At 42.3% G+C, this 16,485-nt stretch overlaps 1 protein-coding gene across 3 annotated transcripts; it reads left to right on the forward strand.

Annotated features, from left to right (window-relative positions):
• Positions 1 to 1,401: 1,401 nt before the first annotated feature.
• METTL7A (methyltransferase like 7A) lies at positions 1,402 to 11,316 on the forward strand. Of its 3 annotated transcripts, none has more exons than XM_009180737.4 (3): positions 1,402 to 1,501; positions 3,422 to 4,307; positions 8,729 to 11,316. In XM_009180737.4, the coding sequence occupies exons 2-3, from the start codon at positions 3,810 to 3,812 to the stop codon at positions 8,963 to 8,965; spliced, it is 735 nt and encodes a 244-aa protein (XP_009179001.1). In that variant the 5' UTR covers positions 1,402 to 1,501; positions 3,422 to 3,809; the 3' UTR covers positions 8,966 to 11,316. The 3 variants fall into 3 exon arrangements, with proteins under 3 accessions (XP_009179001.1, XP_009179000.1, XP_009178999.1); XM_009180736.4 differs by lacking the exon at positions 1,402 to 1,501 and adding an exon at positions 2,257 to 2,855; XM_009180735.4 differs by lacking the exon at positions 1,402 to 1,501 and having other exon boundaries at positions 3,384 to 4,307.
• Positions 11,317 to 16,485: the final 5,169 nt, after the last annotated feature.

Consider the following 16,485-nt stretch of genomic DNA (forward strand, 5'->3'; position numbering starts at 1 on the left):
TTCACAATCAAACTTCAGTTTCAAAATTGTCTTTCCTGACCGCCTAGCTTTTCGATGCTGCAGAGGGCCCCTGAAGCCTCCAGAAGAGAGGTAAACAGGATTATTTAACACGCTTAGGTATGTGGAATTGCCAAAATGATGTTTAATCTTCTTAGGTTATAGTTTAGTGAATATTGATATGTGTTCCAAAATTGTATGGGAGGTCTAAAATCCCAATGTCTGAGTACATGCTATCAATCAAAATTAAGGTTATGTTAAACCATTGTAAACCACAGAAATATCCAAATTTGTCAATCGTGTTTTTAACTGTAACTACCCTAGAAATTTTATCATTCACAGACAATTGTCTTGTTTTAACCTTCTTGAAAAGACAGCTTACAATCAGCTACAGGACTTCAACAGGTGCTCTCACATGCACGCTTCTGATAACTCTGGAAATCGTGACACGGGAGTGAAGACATACATACTACCAGTTTAGATTCTTTAATGGTAGTAGTTTAATCAGATATTCTATGTCTTCTTGAATCAATTATGGTATTTTCAATTTTGCAGAGAATTATTCAATTTATCCAACTCTTCAAACATTAGCATAAAGTTGTGCCTAGTATTCTCATATAAATTTTTCTAGAGTATCTGTACATGTCCCCTTTTATTCCTATTATGTCCTTTTTTTCTTGAAGTCTTATTACTTTTTTTCATTGATATAAATTTACATATAAGTGCACAAACGTTAAGCGTACAGCTTGATAAATTTTTACATATATATGTATGGGTGTGTATATACATATCTGTTTAACTTCCAACAGAATCAAAGTATAGAACATTTCCAATATCCTTAGAAAGCTCTTTTGTGGCCTCTCAGTCAATAACCCCACAATGTCTATATAAGTCAGTTTGCTTGAATTTCATGTAAATAAAATGCTACAGTATGTACTTTTTTCCTTTAATCTGTAAGATTAATTTTTGTTGTTGTATGTATCAGTAGTACATTCGTTTTGTAGGGCTTTTTGAAAATTAAGTATTCTATTATTTGATTTGACCATTCAATTTCATTTTTATTTTTATTTTTGTGAGACAGTCTCATCTCACTCTGTTGCCCAGACTGGAGTGCACAGGCACGGTCTCGGCTCACTGCAACCTCTACCTCCCAGCTTCAAGCAATTCTCATGCCTCAGCCAGGCTGGTCTCAAACTCCTGGCCTCAAGTCATCTGCCTGCTTGGCCTCCCAAAGTGCTGGGATGACAGGTGTGAGCCACGGCGCCCAGCCTAACAATTCAATTTCATCTGTCTCAGCTGGGCTTTGTGACCCAGGGATTGTTCTTTGCTAAGAGTTCCAGAATGCTGTTAGGAGCAACATTCAGGCTGTTTCCCTAAACAAAAACAAAAGATAAGTGCAAAAGAAAAAAAGAAAAGAGTGTGTCACCAGAAAGATAATGAGGTGGTCTGATTTGTAAAAGGACATATCTATAGCTGGAGATAAATGGCAAAGTTGTCCAGTCAGGTAGGTTCCCAAAAGTATTTTAATTTTGTTACTCATTATGTCTGGGGGTTACTTTGGTACTTTTCTTACAAGCAAACTTTGTGGCCATAGGCCTTTCCATTTTTAAAAGAATAATTAAATTCTCTACAAAATTACTTTCATTTTCCTTTGCTGAGGGCTTTAGAATCTTCCAGTCCTGTGGAGTTGCTCAAAAACAGACAGAAGGGCAACCCGCTCGGGTCCCCTTCCACACTGTGAAAGCTTTGTTCTTTCGCTCTTCACAGTAAATCTTGCTGCTGCTCACTAAGAAAAAAAAAACAAAAAAACAGAAAACAGGCCACAGACAGAAAATGGGCCACTGACTGCCTCAGGATTAGGAATGCAGAAGGGAGGATCACAATGGAGCAAGAGGAATCTTTTAGAGGTGATGGATATGTTAATATGTTCATTTATCTTGGCTGAAGTGATGGGTTCATGGGTATATAGATATTCCAAAACTTATCAAACTGGACACATTAAATATGTAAAGTTTGTTATATATCAATTCCACCTCAAAAAAGCTGTTAAAAATGGAATAGATACAATATTTATAAAATACATGCAGGTTATAACAAATCATGAAGCAACAGAACACTCCCTGTATCCACTACCCAGTTTTTTAAAGTAAATATTACTACTTAAAAAATTTTTTTTCTGTGTTCCCTAACCACCCTAAAGCTCAGGCTTTTTCTTTTCTTTTCTTCTTCTTCTTCTTTTTTTTTTTTTTTTTTGAGATAGGGTCTCACTATGTTGCCCAGGCAGGATTTGAATTCCTGGGCTCAAGGTATGCTTCTGTCTTAGCTCCTCAGTAGCTGAGACCATGGGCACCCACCACTGTGCCCAGATTCAGGCTTTCTTGTAAAAAGCAGATGGATGCTTGAAACTATTTTCTGAATGCCTTTGGCTCCCAAATGTGAATATTCTGGAGAATATTTTTATCCAAATCAGCAGAGTAATCGAGTAGTTAGGCACATTTTGAAGACGGAGGCTTGTCCTTTAAAAGAAGGGCAGTCCACAAACTGACTTCCCTCAGCCAAAAAATTGTTTTAAAAGGGGGAGTACAGCCCAAAACAGTGATTTTAAAATGTCAACAAAAAGAGTCAAACTCTGTAAAATATTTAAAGAGATTTATTCTGAGCCAAATATGAGTGACCATGTCCTATGACACAGCCCTCGGGAAATTCTGAGCACATGTGCCCAAGGTGGTGGGGGGCAGCTTGGTTTTATACATTTTAGGGAGACATGAGACTTCAATCAAACACATTTAAGAAATACATTGGTTCGGTCCAGAAAGGCAGGACAACTCGACGCAAGGCGGGGAGCTTCCAGGTTACAGGTAGGTTTTAAATTTTTCTGGTTGACAATTGGTTGAGTTTATCTAAAGACCTGGGATCAACAGAAAAGAAATGTCTGTGTTGCAATAAGAGTTGTGGAGACTGAAGTTTTATTATGCAGATGAAGCCTCCAAGTAGCAGGCCAGAGAGAAGAGACTGTAAGTGTACTTAAGGTCTGCATTGATGTTAACGCTGGAGAGGTATAATGAGGCATATCTGGCCCCCACTTCCCATCATGGCCTGAACCAGTCTCTCAGGTTACATTTTAAGAGCGCCCTGGCCAAGGAGAAAGTCCATTCAGATGGTTAGGGGGCCTTAGAACATTATTTTTGGTTTACAAAAATAATCCTGTTGTTGAGTTATGAACACTGAGAGCCTCCGCCCAGAAGGTAAAAGGGAGAATTCTTGCTGACTGTGGCCGGGCACGCATGTCCTTTCACTTCCCTTTTAAGAAAAAAACCGGGTTTGGGCGGGGAAAGTAAGGGGGTTGTGTTATGATAAAGGGCTTGGCAGCAGTCTTCTGGTGTCGTTTGACCAGGCTCCACCCACGAATTCTGTTTTCTTTTAGAGGTGACTGGAGAGCCCGGTGGGGTGTAAGTACGCTGTGCTTACAAAACTCTAGCAGGAAGCTAGCAGTCGTCTCCAAACCCAGAGAAGGGGAAACAGGAATCGATTAGGAATAAAGGATTATAATCAACTTTCCTTCTGAGGAAACGCTGGGAACCTTCTCATTTTGCCTCATGAAAACCAAGCTGAATCGACTGCTGCCAAACATCTATTAATTAGGCAAAATAGGCCTCTTGCCCGTGCTTTGACTTTCCAGCACAGCCCGTTCTTTTTCTCCTCTGCAGCTGATTGGCTCTGGAGTGTGGCCAGAAGCCTCTCCCCCACAATTAAAGGAGTCGGGTCTCTAACTGTTGATCTGTTTGGTTTTTTTTTTTCCCTCCTTCTGAGCAATGGAGCTTACCATCTTTATCCTGAGACTGGCCATCTACATCCTGGCATTTCCCATATACCTGCTGAATTTTCTGGGCTTGTGGGGCCGGATATGCAAAAAATGCTTCCCCTACTTCTTGGCGAGGTTCACTGTGATGTACAACGAACAGATGGCAAGCAAGAAGCGGGAGCTCTTCGGCAACCTGCAGGAGTTTGCGGGCCCCTCCGGGAAGCTCTCCCTGCTGGAGGTGGGCTGTGGCACGGGGGCCAACTTCAGGTTCTACCCACCTGGGTGCAGGGTGACCTGTATTGACCCCAACCCCAACTTTGAGAAGTTTTTGATCAAGAGCATTGCAGAGAACCGACACCTGCAGTTTGAGCGCTTTGTGATAGCTGCCGGGGAGAACATGCACCAGGTGGCCGATGGCTCTGTGGACGTGGTGGTCTGCACCCTGGTGCTGTGCTCTGTGAAGAACCAGGAGCAGATTCTCCGCGAGGTGTGCAGAGTGCTGAGACCGGTGAGTGAAAGGGTGTGAAGAGGACTGGTTAGTAGCAGCCATTACCACAAAGGGCAGGCCTGTCGATTTTAGGTGGCAGAAACAATTTTAACATAAAAAGTAAACTACTAGAAAAGACTGTAGAATTTTTAGAAATCCTAGAGTGAGAGAGAAGCTATAAAGAGAAAGATTGATAAATCTGAATATAAAAACTTAAAACTGCTATAAAGAAAAAAACTCCTGGCCGGGCACGGTGGCTCACATCTGTATCCCAGCATTTTGGGAGGCTGAGGCAGGCGGATCGCTTGAGGTCAGGAGTTTGAGACCAGACTGGCCAACATAGTGAAACCCCATCACTACTAAAAATACAAAAATTAGCCAGGCATGGTAGCAGGCGCCTGTAAGCAGGAGAATCGCTTGAACCTGGTGGGGCAAAGGTTGCAGTGAGCCGAGATTGCGCCACTGCACTCCAGCCTAGGCAAGAGTGAGACTCCGTCTCAAAAAAAAAAAAAAGAAAAAGAAAAATACTCCGAAAAACAGTTAAAGTACAAAACAAGCTTGGAAAAAATATTTGCAAGGGATGATAGACAAAGGGTTAACTTCCCTCATGTTAGAAGATATTACGTGTCAATAAGATCAATATTTTTTCAATAAGAAAAACAGAAGGGAAAATGGCAAATAACAGGAACAGAAATATAAACCAATTACAGGACAAAAAGTGCTCAAACTTAAAGAGTTAATTAAAGGAAGATATTAATTTTACCTATTATACCGTTAGGGACTTCTTTTAAGGTCAGTATAGTGTTGGGGTGGGTTTGGGGGACTGGACACCACCATACATATTAGAAGAGGTACCCTCTTTGGATGATATCTAATATCAAAATTTAAAGCACACATACTTTTTTATCCACATGCAAAAACTTATCCCACATGCAAAAACTTGTCCATACACAAGAATAGTAAGTAGCATTTGTAATAGCACAAACTGGAAGTAACTGAAATGTCTATCAATAGAATGCTATGTAAGTGAGTTGTCATATTGTATAAAGGAACACTGTGCATCTGTCAGAACAAGAAGAGTTATCTGTGCTGATACTTAAAAATCCCCAAGAGATAATGTTTTAATGAAAACAAAAAGCAATCAAGCCACAGAATGTTAGGTAGAGCATAGGCCCACTGTGTGCCCATTTTGTGAGGGGGAGAGAGGATATAAATGTATGTGTATATGTTAATGGGAATGATAGACAAGTAACTATTAACCTTGGTTACATTTTGGGAATGGGATTGGATTCAGGGAAAGAATTACTTTTCATTTTAAACCTTTCCATAACGTCTATAATTCTTTATACCTGTATGTAGTTTTCACATATTACCCTTATTATTTTTAGCTAGTTTAAAATCATTTTATATTCTGAACAAAGCTGAAGATATGGATATCTTAACATTTGAATTTACTATTCTGGGGGAAAGGCATGTTTTGTAATCCCAGTTTTTATTTTTTGTTGAGACAGGGTTTCCCTCTGTTGCCCAGGCTGGAGTGCAGTGGCACGATCATGGCTCACTGCAGCCTTGACCTGCTGGGCTCAAGCAATCCTTCCGTCTCAGCCTCCCCACCCTCCCAGTAGCTGGGACTACAGGCATGTGACACCACACCCAGCTAGTTTTTGTATTTTTGTAGAGATGAGGTTTTGCCATGTTGCCCAGGCTAGTCTCAAACTCCTGGGCTCAAGTGGTCTGCCCACTTTGGCCTCCCAAAATGTTGGGATTACAGGTGCGAGCCACCATGCCCAACCCTCAGTTTTATTTTCTAATAAAGGAAGTTTCTCAGGAATAAAGAACTTGGAGACAGGGTTTAGAGACAATCATACGATCCTGTCTTTGGCTCAATATCAGAGTAGTAAATAAAAAAGGACTGATTCTTATACCCAAATGCTGGGTTCTTACATCCTAAGACTGGACACCAACTGGCACATTAGTAGATGTTTTGCTTACAGTATTACTAATCTCCCAACACTGCTGCAAGGCAGGTAATTGTTATCTCAGTTTTACAGTGCCAAAAATCAATTGACCTCTTAAAGGTATCACATTCATGAGAGTCTTCCTTAGCTCTTGCCAAGCACCCACTCTCTGCTGGATATAACAAGAGAACTTGATTACATTTTCATTTAACTCTCTCAACAGTCCTCTAAAGTAGGTATCTTCATGTTAGGACAAAGTAACAGACTCAGAGAGATTAAGAAATTTGCCCAAAGTTACACAGCTAGTAAATTTGCCTCTCTTTAATGCAAATGCAAATATTCCTTTTTTTTTTTTTTTTTTTTCTTTTGAGACAAAGTCTTGCTCTGTCACACAGGCTGGTGTACAGTGGCACGATCTTGGCTAACTGCAGCATCCACCTCCCGGGTTCAAGTGACTCTCCCTGCCTCAGCCTCCCTAGTAGCTGGGATTACAGGTACACACTACCACACCTGGCTAACTTTTATATTTGTAGTAGACTTGGGGTTTCACCATGTTGGCCAGGCTGGTCTCCAACTTCTGGCCTCAAGTGATCCACCCACCTTGGCCTCCCCAAAGTGCTGGGATTACAGGTGTGAGCCACCGTGCCCGGCCAAATGCAAATGCAGATATTCTTACCACTGTACCACAGTGCTTGTTATTGGGGTTTTCATCTTTCTGATTTCAACATTTCTATCACTTTTGCTGGCTCTTGTTCCTCTACCTATCTCCTGCCATTGGGGTTCCTTTCTTGGTGATGCAGGATTTTTGCTCCTTAGCTCAGCTAGGTCCGGGTTCTTGTCTCACAACCAGGAAGAAATAGGCACGTGAACATGGAAGAGTGAGTGGAGTAGAATTTATCAAGCAAAACAGAAAGCTCTCAGTAAAAAGAGGAGTCCTGAAAGCAGGTTGCTGCTTGCGCCCTTCGCAACTGAATACAAGGGCTTTTATGTAAAAGCTGATGGAGCTGGGTTCCCTGTTTGTAAAGGCGTGAATTCCTGGTGGCTCCACCCCCATTCCCCCAGCGTGCATGTGGGCCCTTAGTCCACTGCAGGCATGTTTAGGCAAGCCCCTGTGCAAGTTCCCTTATCTACACAAAACATCTCGTGTAAGCATTTGTGGCACTGGTCAGAAGTTCTCCCGGGACCCTTCCCTACTGTCTGCCTAAAGGAAGCTGGCTAACTCCTTTCATTGGTTCATTTCACTTACATACACTCCCCAGCAATCTCATATACCTCCAAAATTCTCAAATACCACATATACACAGATGATTTCCAAATCTAAACATCTATCCCAGGTCTCTCTTCTGACCCCAAACTTGCATATCCAGCTGTCTACTCAGCAGTCTCCTGGATAGCTCAGAGGCACCTCTTAACATGTGTAAACCAGAGGGCAACACTGACCTCCCCAAACCTGCCTCTCCTCCTTTATGCTGCCCTATCCTATGAAATTTTTTTTAAAAAATCAGGGCCGGGCACAATGGCTCACGCCTGTAATCACAGCACTTTGGGAGGCCTAGGCAGGAGGATCACTTGAGCTCAGGAGTTTGAGACCAGCCTGGGCAATGCGGCGAAACTCTGTCTCTAAAAACAAAACAAAACAAACAAAACAAAAAAACAAATTAGCTGGGTGTGGTGGTGCGCACCTGTCGTCCCATCTACTTGGGAGGCTGAGGCAGCAGGATTGCTTGAGCCCAGGAGGTGGAGGTTGCAGTGAGCTGAGATTGTGCCACTGCATTCCATCCTGGTTGACAGAGCCAGGCCCTGTCTCAAGAAATAATAAACAAATCAGGAAATTCCAATTTTTCTATTCCCAACATAGGTCTTACACTTACCCATATAATTTGGGGGAACTCCATCACTAAACTGAATTCTGTCTGTAAACTCTGCCTGAGGGGCCAAGACTAGGATAGCTAGTGGAGGCCAAGAAGAGTGGGGCAGTTACCACGATTTTTTGAGGTGACTGTCTGGTCCTTTGCTCCCTACTCCTCTCAGAGGTAGATAGGTAGAAAACTTCTGGAGATGGCCCCACCCATAACATGTAATAACATCTATTGTGCCTGTGCTTGACCAACATTTATAGGACTCCTCAATGAAAGCAGCAGTTGCTAATTCCTACAAGCAGTAATTTACATTTAGCATCCACTGACTGAATAAAATACCTAATGACAAAATGTTATCTTGAATTCAGTAATGATTTTAGATGAATCAGAATTTTCATTAATCATATAATGTACATATTTGTGGAAATGGCACAAAAATTAAAAACACGGTTATTCAGTCTCAAGGGTGAGCTTAGTGTGGAGTGACTCTCCTGCTCAGAACTCGACGGTTCTCTCACAGGTTTGCAAGTCAGTGCCAGAGAACAGTTTTCAAAAAATAAATTTAAAAAGCAGAAATGAAAAAATCTTTGAAATGTTTTTTTTTCTTTCTTTCTTTCCTTCTCAGGGAGGGGCTTTTTATTTCATGGAGCATGTGGCAGCTGAGCGTTCGACTTGGAATTCCTTCTGGCAACAAGTCCTGGATCCTGTCTGGCCCCTTCTGTTCGACGGGTGCATCCTGACCAGAGAGAGCTGGAAGACCCTGGAGCGGGCCGGCTTCTCTAAACTGAAGCTGCAGCACATCCAGGCCCCACTGTCCTGGGAGATGGTGCGCCCTCATATCTATGGATATGCTGTGAAATAGTGTGAGCTGGCAGTTAAGAGCTGAATGGCTCAAAGAATTTAAAGCTTCAGTTTTACATTTAAAATGCTAAGTGGGAGAAGATAAACTGGTTTTTTTTTGGGGTGGGGGGTGTTGTGTTTTTGATTTTTTTTTTTTTTTGGCGGGGAGACGGTTTTGCTCTTGTTGCCCAGGCTGGAGTGCAATGGCTTGATCTCCGCTCACTGCAACTTCCGCCTCTGGGTTTAAGCGATTCTCCTGCCTCAGCCTCCCTAGTAGCTGGGATTACAGGCGCCTACCACCATGCCCAGCTAATTTGTATTTTTAGTACAGATGGGGTTTCACTATATTGGCCAGGCTGGTCTTGAACTCCTGATCTCAGGCCATCCACCCGCCTCAACCTCCCAAAGTGCAGGGATGACAGGCGTGAGCCACCGCACCCAGCTCAAGGTTTTTTTGTTTTGTTTTGTTTTGTTTTTGAGACGGAGTTTTCGCTCTTGTTGCCCAGGCTGGAGCGCAATGCTGCAATCTCGGCTCACCACAACCTCCACCTCCCGGGTTCAAGCGATTCTCCTGCCTCAGCCTCCCAAGTAGCTGGGATTACAGGCATGCGTCACCACACAGGCTAATTTTGTATTTTTAGCAGAGATGGGGTTTCCCCATGTTAGTCAGTCTGGTCTTGAACTCCTGACCTCAGGTGATCTGCCTGCCTCGGCCTCCCAAAGTGCTGTGATTACAGACGTAGGCTACCGCGCCCGGCCTGAAACCTTTTTTAGGTAAAGTTGAATTCCGTCCTTAAAAGTTTCTGTTATATCCTATTTAGCCATTTTCTATTGTCTCCCAAAAAATTCACATCAAAAAAACGGCTTTGAACTCCCCCTTCAAAGGAAACAGTTGACTTTCATAATTAGCATCTACCATTCTCCCCAAATCTTGTTTTATTCATTGGCTTGAAATTTTTTCCAATTGCTTTTTTTTTTTTTTAAAGGTTAAGAGCAGAGGTTTACTAGGCAAAAGAAAGAGAATAGCTCTCTGCTGCAGAGAGGGGTCCTGGAGAAATGGGTTACCCCAGTTGTCTTATTTAAATAGTTACCCATCAGATTTTAATTTCATCTTCTCTTTGAGAGCTTGGTGATAAGCAGCACTTACATCACTCAAAAGAAGACTTTGAAAAGGGAGCGGTGAAAAGGTCTCAATCATTTATTGATTGAATTAAGAAATACTAGCTAATTAAAAGTCCCAGCACAGATTTTTTCTGCTTTTAAATTGTGTTTTAAAAATAGAGACGGGGGCTGGGCATGGTGACTCATGCCTGTAATCCTAGCACTTTGGGAGGCTGAGGCAGGCGGATCATGAGGTCAGGAGTTCGAGACCAGCCTGGCCAACATGGCGAAACCCCTTCTCTATTAAAGATACAAAAAAAAAAAAAATTAGCCAGGCATGGTGATGGGTGCTTGTAATTCCAGGTACTTGGAAGGCTGAGGCAGGAGAACCTCTTGAACCCGGAAGGCAGAGGTTGCAGTGAACCGAGATTATGCCATTGTACTCTAGTCTGGGCGACAAGAGCAAGACTCTGTCTAAAAAAAAAAAAAAAAAAAGAAGTAGAGACAGGGTCTCACTATGTTGCCTACGCTGGTCTTGAACTCCTGGGCTCAAGTGATTCTCCCACCTTGACCTCCCAAATTGCTGGGATTACAGGCTTGAGACACTGCACCTGGCCAAAATAGCTCAAGTTTCTGAAAAGCAAATCTGAACCTATTTGTTATTCTTAGCGTCACTAGTCTGGCTTTCAGAATTGACATACAAGGTTGCCACACCTAGTTTTGCCCAGCTTTATGTCTTTTATTCCAGTATTCCACCAAAGTTTGTTTTCCTGCATTCCAGTTCTAAAGTCTTAAGATAAAGATTGTACTTGATACTTTAGTATATCCATAAAACTATTTGAGGCGGTTAAGGTTCTTGGGTTCATTTTCCTTATTACATTTTCCTTAATACTTTGCCGAATATTGTAGATTGTAGGCAATGAAAAAGCCCAGTATAATTAGGAAAACCTTGAATAATTAGGTGTCCTAGGTAAGAGTCCCTAAACATCAAGCAATCTGTGAGTCTGTAAAGAAATAAACAAATATTTTTTGGATTATTCTTATCTAATTCCACCTGTTTGAAGATGATTTCTTTGTTCTTTGCAACTATGGAAGCTGTGAAAATCATCACAAGTGCCTCTGAAAGCAAGTGTTAGGTTGGTTAGAGGGTTTAATATTTTCTGCAATGGTTTGTATGAATTTTAATGAATGTAGTATATTTTCTGAGATGATTTTGTAAAAGTACTATTTTCAATATCAAATCAACCAATAAATTCACATTTGTGTTAGAAACAGAAAGATGGTTTTTATCTTTGCTGGCTTTGGTTTTCTTAATGTCTCTGGGAGGCTTTTCCTTCATTGTGGAAATTTTAGCTATTTAAACATGTAAATTTTTCTTTCTACAGTCAGGTAACTATAAACACAGCTAATAGATTTTACACAAAGCAGTCCTACAAGTATCAGAATGGGTTTTGAGAAGTTCAAGTCCATCATGTGATGTTTGGCTACTTTAAAAAAGCAAAAAAGTTCAAGTCTAAAGATCCCATTTGTTAAATCCACAGAGCGGAAAGAAAGGAAGCTTACTGTTTTAAATATCTCTTGAACATGAAGAGTTACTGATGCAGTGAGGTTGAATGCACACCTAATGCTTCCTAAGCTCTGGAACATGAATCTCCTTCCTCTGTTATCTCCCCAGAATAGGAACCTCCTTAATCCACCCATCTCACTATTGGTCAGTCTAGTGATTGAGAAATAGGAAAAGCCACAGATTGAAATGGTGAAATGTCATTACGTTGAAAGATAATACCAAAGTACAAAGTCCTAGGCATAGTGTTATCAATTCCCTCTTGTCTAAGTGGCGTGGCAAACGTTATCGTCACTTTTCAGAGAAAACTGAGGTGTAGAGAAATAAATAAATGAAGTTTTTTACGGTCATTCCACAAGTTACTGAGCAAGTCTTAGAAGCCCCGACTCCCCACACCACGAAATCTCCTTTGATCATCATCGCTGCCCTCACACCTTCTCACCACTTTCCTCCTCAAGCCCAGAGAACACACATTTATAATCATTTTAGAGCCTGAGGAAACGACTTCAGCCTGTGCAAAAGAGAGAAAGAAAAAAAAAGGCAAAACACATCCAGTGTCTTTTAGGTCCTATACTGGTTAGGAATCCTTTGATTCCAACTGACAGAATCCCAACCCAAATAGGCTTAAGCAGAAAAAGAACTCTACCAATTCAAATTAGTGAAAATCATATGGGCAGAAAGCCTCAGGCACAGCATGAACAGGGCTCGGAAAACATTACCAGGAACCAGACGATCTCTAGGGTCATGTCTGTCCTCCCCTCTGCTCTGTTAGGTAGTAAGTTGGTAGAAATGGCTCTGACCTTCGTGCTTCCAGGGCACAAGGCCAGTTAGAAAGAGCAAGCCTACTTTTTGTGGCCATACCAGACCAATCTGATTTAACCTTTATGTAACAAAGTTGTGAGTTGTTTTTCAGTTGCCAATGGACCCTCAGGTCGTGTGCCCTGAGCACGCCCAGATGAACCAAGCCTTCAACCACAGGGGGAACCTAAGCTAAGTGCTCAGTCCAAGAATGGGGACTGAATTAAGACCGATCAGACGGGCCGGGCGCGGTGGCTCAAGCCTGTAATCCCAGCACTTTGGGAGGCCGAGACGGGCGGATCACGAGGTCAGGAGATCGAGACCATCCTGGCTAACACAGTGAAACCCCGTCTCTACTAAAAAAAATACAAAAAACTAGCCGGGCGAGGTGGCGGGCGCCTGTAGTCCCAGCTACTCGGGAGGCTGAGGCAGGAGAATGGCGTAGACCCGGGAGGCGGAGCTTGCAGTGAGCTGAGATCCGGCCACTGCACTCCAGCCTGGGCGACAGAGTGAGACTCCGCCGCCAAAAAAAAAAAAAAAAAAAAAAAAAAGACCGATCAGACGAGCTGTGGTATCACCCCATGGCAGGATCCACTCAGATCATGCCTCCCCGCATCACCTCATTGCAAGATCCAGTCAGATCATGCCTCATTACCCTATACTTATAAAACCTGATGAAGCCCTCAGCTCTGGGAGATACTGCTTTGGGAATAATCCCTGGCGTTCTCCTTACTTGTTGCAAGTAATAAAATCCCTTTGCTAAATGCTCCTTGGTTGTGGTCATTGGGTTGAATTTGGAATGGATGCTAGGAAGGCACATAACAAATATCCATTATAAACCCGTTGCTGGATTTCACTGAATTTGGATCAGACCCTGTCTGTCTTCCTATGGGAGATCATATAGTACAATGCTTAGAACTCTGGATTTTCACTGGGATGACTGCTTGCAACAAAGAAAGTAAAAGACAAAATGAAACACTGGCTTTGGCATCAAAGTGACGTTGTCAAGTCCTGATTGTGTCATTGGTTGACTCTGTGACCTTGAGCAAGTTATCTGTTTTTTCATCTGTAAATGGGGGTATCTACCTAAAAGGTTATGCTGAGGAGTAAATGAAGCAATGTACTTGGCACTTAATATAGGTTGACTTCACTCAACAGATATTTATTGAGTGTCTACTATGTGCTCTGCTCTTAGTGCCCGGCTTAGAGCCCTGAATAACTAGACATATCCCTGCCTGCATGGAGCATACAATGATGACAAATGTTTTCCATAGATGAGGAAGCAGCTCAGGGTGCCCAGAGAATGTAATCTGACCTACCCAGGGGGAGAAGTTCTGAGGCTTTCTTGAGGAAGTAACATCTGAGCTGAATTCCAAAGAATGAAAAAAGAATGTTTCAGCCAACTAGAACAGCTCATGCCACAGCCAAGCGAAAGGAGGAAACACACTATATCCAAGGAACTGAAAGAAAGCAGGCAGGGCTGGGCACCAGAGCCTCAAGGGCAGATTCTACGATGGTTACTATTTCCATCAGTTTCTTCCTAAATCTTGTTAAGACCCTAGGACAATGAGCCAAATGCTTATTTTAATGCCTGACCAAGAAAAAAAAAAAAGAGAGATATATTAGAATGTCTTATATTTATATTCTGAAACATTTTTTGTTCCCAAGTGTTCTAATATTTAAAATTGTTTCATCTGAATTTCTACATATTTCAAACTTGAATAGAAAGTAAAGCAAACATTGGCCAGGTGCGGTGGCTCACACCTGTAATCCCAGCACTTTGGGAGGCCGAGACAGGCGGATCACGAGGTCAGGAGATCGAGACCATCCTGGCTAACACGGTGAAACCCCCGTCTCTACAAAAAATTCGAAAAAAAAATTAGCCGGGCGTGGTGGCGGGTGCCTGTAGTCCCAGCTACACGGGAGGCTGAGGCAGGAGAATGGCGTGAACCCAGGAGGCAGAGCTTGCAGTGAGCAGAGATCGCACCACTGTACTCCAGCCTGGGTGACAGAGCAAGACTCTGTCTCAAAAAAAAAAAAAAAAAAAGAAAGTAAAGCAAACATTGCATAATAGTTCCTTTTGTACTCTTGATTGTACCATCAGCCTTCTCCTTTGGTCTTGCTTTAGAAAACACAGAACTTAACATAACTGAAATTCTTGTTTATCTGTTAAAGTAATTAAGAGTCTGATGAATCACAGCAAACCAGTATCAACGAGAGCAAAAAAGCAAACTGTTCAGTATCACTTTAACTCTCTCCATATTTAAAACCAGAAGCATTAGGCTACATTAAAAACTAAGAATTCCCTGTTGAACTATGGAGCCACTGGTTAATCCCAGTGCCAGAGAAACGGAGCAGAGGCCACGTGAACCAAGGGGAAGGAAATAATGAACCAGGCAATGTGCAAGGTATTATTTTGTTTCAGAAACTATCTTGGGAACCTGCAGATAACTATATGGAAACATATATATGAACTAGGAAAATTGCCATTCAGAATTTACCTTTGTTTTGTTTTTTGAGACAGGGTCTCCCTCTGTGGGCCAGAGTGTAATGAGGTGGTGTGATCATGGTTCACTGCAGCTTTAACCTCCCAGGCCCAAGTGATCCTCCTGCCTCAGCCTCCTAAGTAGCTGGGACCACAAGCATGCACCAACACACCCGGTTAATTTTTTAATTTTTAGTAGAGATAGGGTCTCACCGTGTTGCCCAGGCTGGTTTCAAACACTTAGGCTTAAGTGATCCTCCCTCCTCAGCCTCCCAAAGTTCTGGGATTACAGGCATTAGCCACCACATCCAGCCCCAGAATTTATCATTCTTAAAAGTAAAAAGCTTGATAGTCTTACTTGAGTTTCTCAATCTTTAAAAATGTATCTGACACTGCCTGGCACGGTGGCTCGTGCCTATAATCCCTGCACTTTGGGAGGCTGAGGCTGGCAGATCACCTCAGGTCAGGAGTTCAAGACCAGCCTGGCCAACATGTTGAAACCTCGTCTCTACTAAAAGTACAAAAAGTTAGCTGGGCATGGTGGTGGGCACCTGTAATCTCAGCTACTCGGGAGGCTGAGGCAAGAGAATCGCTTGAACCTGGGAGGTGGAGGTTGCGGTAAGCCTAGATCACACCATTGCACTCCAGCCTGGGCAACAAGAGCAAAACTCTGTCTCAAAAAAAAAAAAAAAAAAAAAAATGTATCTGACACTGATGTCAATCTTCTCTTTGGAATAATCCTTTTATTCCATGTCCCAAATATCTAATAATTTCCATTTCTTAGGTATCTTCTTTATGCAAGGCACTATTTATTTATAGAGACAGGATCTTGCTATATTGCCCAGGCTAGTCTCAAACTCCTGGGCTCAAGCAATTCTCCTGTCTCAGCGTCTCAAAGTGCTGTGATTACAGGCGTGAGCTATAACACCCAGCTGGCACTAACTTTTTAAACAATTATTTCACATAGTACTTACAACTCTACAAGACAGGGACAATTATCCCCATCTGACAAATGAGAAAACAGATTTTCAGAGGTTATATTTCTTGTCCAAGGCCATGCAGTGAGTGGCCACACCAGTGTTCCCGTGCAGCTTGCCCGACTCAGAAGCCCAGGCCTCCCTACTACACTGTATTGCTTCCCAAGATCGTCTTCTGAGTCCAAGACCTCCGTATTTGTCTCTTCCCTCCTCCACCATTTCACTGTGATGGTCTCCTGAGATTCATCTGTTCTGTATTATTCTATGTTCAATCCCTTGACCCTTTCTTCCACTCTTAGGTCATGAAAAACCACCTGTGTGAAGATTCCTAAACCTCATACTTTTGCCGATCCTTTGATATTTAGAATGTAACGCAGCAAAACCAGAATACACTGTCTCCTTCCCTAAATAAACAACACTTTCTGACTTCTCTACTACCTATGATTATTTCTGTATTATTTAAGGATCAGATAAAGTGATGCCCCTTCTACAAAGCATTCTCTGGCTATTTCAAGAAACTTCCTCTTTGAGAAATCTCTTTATCACTAACACCCAGGGGTGTGATTTCACATCACCAATCTCTTCTTTGTTTCTTCTACATGTCAGACACATCGCTT

Source organism: Papio anubis, chromosome 9, assembly GCF_008728515.1.
Source record: "Papio anubis isolate 15944 chromosome 9, Panubis1.0, whole genome shotgun sequence".
Taxonomy (NCBI): Eukaryota; Metazoa; Chordata; class Mammalia; order Primates; family Cercopithecidae; genus Papio; species Papio anubis.